General features: G+C 36.4%; 1 protein-coding gene across 1 annotated transcript; it reads left to right on the top strand.

Moving 5' to 3' along the window:
* The first annotated feature begins 439 nt into the window (after positions 1 to 439).
* LOC126366149 (uncharacterized) lies at positions 440 to 2795 on the top strand. Its single transcript, XM_050009093.1, has 2 exons — positions 440 to 789; positions 876 to 2795. Exon 2 carries the CDS (start codon positions 901 to 903, stop codon positions 2602 to 2604), a length of 1704 nt encoding a protein of 567 aa, XP_049865050.1. The 5' UTR covers positions 440 to 789; positions 876 to 900; the 3' UTR covers positions 2605 to 2795.
* Positions 2796 to 3135: the final 340 nt, after the last annotated feature.

Here is a 3135-nt window from a genome sequence, read left to right as displayed (position 1 = left end):
TAAATGCGTGTGAAGTCTGCAAACAAATGAAATATGACCGAAAACCCTTTAAGCCCGAACTACAACTAACGCAAACTCAGTTGAAACCTTTTGAGGAACTTTTCATTGATTTATTCTCAATCGAAGGGAAATCTTTTCTTACTATCATAGACGCCTTCAGTAAAATCGGTCAAGCTTTAGAAATATCAAACAAATCCACCCCGGAAGTAGTGCGCGCTTTAATTAAATATTTTTCATACTACGGGACCCCCTCCAAAATTAGCGCAGATTCTGGAAGTGAATTTAATAACGCCTTACTCAAAGAAACATTACAATTTTACAAAATCGACCTTCATATTTCGACACCTCATAACCCAAATTCTATGGGTCTAGTTGAACGTTTCCATTCCACCATTCTGGAAATATACAGACTTGCCAAGTACGAGCACAAATTAACAGATGCTGCAACGGTAATGACGTATGCAGTTATGTCATACAATAATACTATTCATTCCACTACTGGTCTGACACCTTTTGAGGTCGCCTTTGGACATACGAATGCATGTAGCACGTTTCATGTAGATTTTACTAAACAATATACCCAAAAGTTGGTTAGGGATCATGCCAAGAGAACTGAATATCTTTACAAATATTTGACTGACAAGATGATTGAAAGAAAGGAAAAGATTAGGAATAAACGGGGAGGTGAGAAAGAGTTCGGAGTGAGTGAAGAGGATGATGTATTTGTAAAAGGTGTGAATACCCGAAGAAGTAAAGATAAACCACGTTTTCAGAAGGCACACGTAACAGGTGAGATTATGAGAGGAATATTACCTGTGGAAGTTAAGGGTCGCGAAACACAAGTCCCCATTAAAGACGTCAAACGTCCTTCACAGGTTCACGCTGCTACTGGTGCCGGCAATGGCAGCCCTCGGCCTTCAACTTCAAAAAATCAATAACAACCCAGGCGTTTTACCCGTTAAGGAAGGCCAAGCGGTTATTAGTTCTGACAAATGGATTGTTCTAAAAGTATTAGATTTGCAAGTGTTACGAGAGGATTTGGAATTCAACGTCAACCGATACTCTAATTTAAACAATCACGTCTTATCCTTTTTTGATAAACAGAAACTACAATACGAGATACATAACATTAAAATCCAGACAGATCATCTAATGAACATGACAATAGACAAATTCAGTCAAATCATCCCGCTGCAGAGATCTAGGCGTGGAATTTTAAATCCTTTAGGCTCTTTGATAAAGGCCATAACCGGTAACCTCGATAACGAGGACGCAATCAAATACGAGAAATTGATAAATAGCATAGGTAAACGTGAGAACATACTTATGGAAAGGATTACTCTAATCTACAAAATTATGCATTCATTTGTTAATGTTTCAAAATCTGCCAGAAACAATTTCGTCCAGGTAGATAAATCACTGTGGGAAATTCGCAAACAACTAAATGAGACAAGTAAAACCCTATTGTACACTCAACTGGTAAATGCTTATAATTTATTTTTACACACCTTTGAAATGATATATATAAAACTGGACGAGGTTGAAACTGCTGTAGCTTTTAGTAGGCTCTACACTCTACATCAATCTATCATTAATACTAATGAATTGTTAAATATATTAAGTTCTATCGCCAAATCTCATAGATTACTATTTGATGTTAATTTAGAAAACTTACAGAAATTGGAGCAAAATATCCAATTGAAAGCATACACAAAAGGAAATCAGATAACGTTTATATTAGAGATACCTTTAATTTCAAAAGAAAATTATATATACTATAAAATGATCCCGTTACCTATTACCAATCCATTTAATCAAACGACTCTCATTCTACCCAAAAATCCTTACCTTATCCTGGAAGGGTCCAAAGCAGTCTGGCTAAAGCAACCCTGCAGAGAAGTCGACAAAGAATTCTTTATGTGTTTTAAAGATGAATGGCAGCAACCTCCGGCGGATCCATGTATCGAAGATCTCATCAGGTTTTCATCTAACACCAGCAATTGCAACCCTATCCTGGTCACAGTTAACAATATCAAAATAGAGCCCTTAAAACCAAATCAGTGGATTGTATATAGCAAACTGGAAAACATACTGAAGAAATCGTGTGGGCTAGAGGAAAACCGGGAAATCATAAAGGGCACATACATACTTACTATAGATGATGACTGTAAAGTGAACATCAACGAATTGATGCTGGAAAGACATCAAACTTTTGGCGCACCTGTAACCTCATACAAAACGGCCTTCATGACCTTACCTGACATATTAAAGACCGAACCAGTACCAGCAAGCAGACATCTCAATTTAGATGAAACAGCACTGATGGAACTGCAGACGGTTTCGATGGAAGCGGAAAGAGCATTCAATCGTGATGGTGAAAGTGAAAGTGTAATAAAGGTGAAAAGTATTAGTTTAGGAACGGTTATTTTATATGTATCTTTAGCTATAAGTCTCTGTATATTCATAGTATATAAATTTAAGTTACATTTATTATTATGCTATCAAAGTCATCAAAATGGAAATGATGACTTTGATTCTAACGGGGGAGGAGTTATGCAGCCTACACCTCCTAGAATTGTTATCAGTACGGGTGGCCGCCGCTGACTCGAGTCGCGCCATGGCCACCGCGAATTGCCGCGTAAGCTTTCGTCCATTCTTGTTACTGGAAGCGAGGTGTGGGATGCATCCGGCCCAGCGAGATATGCATGATAGTTTTAGTTTAGCTTTTAGTCTTGTCTAATAACTCGAATGTAGAGCACAGCTCCATTTTTAATAATATAAAATTCAAACTTCAATTTTGTATTTTTTTAAAAACGCTCTACCGCGTTCCCAAAATCTTACTACCTAGAAGACAATACGCGAGCGTACTGTACTAGCCTCCTTGTCGAGCCTATATTTACATAAAAAAGTGTTTATAACATGTGTTTGTTAATTTGTATAAAATGTGTCACGTGTGTTTGTTAATTTTTACCTGAAAATATCTGAAAGTTTGAAGGATATATATTAAATATTAAAGAATTTAAGCATGACTTAACTAAATGGTTATTACATATTATTATGTTTTTATAGTGTCAACGGATTCATTCGCTATAGGAATAAGTCTATTATATATTTTTTCTACTCCTCTACTTTAAT

Source organism: Pectinophora gossypiella, chromosome 4, assembly GCF_024362695.1.
Source record: "Pectinophora gossypiella chromosome 4, ilPecGoss1.1, whole genome shotgun sequence".
Taxonomy (NCBI): Eukaryota; Metazoa; Arthropoda; class Insecta; order Lepidoptera; family Gelechiidae; genus Pectinophora; species Pectinophora gossypiella.
The sequence above is the reverse complement of the archived record's forward strand: the minus strand, read 5'-3'. Positions and strand labels throughout refer to the sequence as shown.

Coding starts and splice junctions, on each gene's coding strand:
- LOC126366149 (XM_050009093.1), top strand. CDS start 901: ATGGCAGCCCTCGGCCTTCAACTTCAAAAAATCAATAACAACCCAGGC.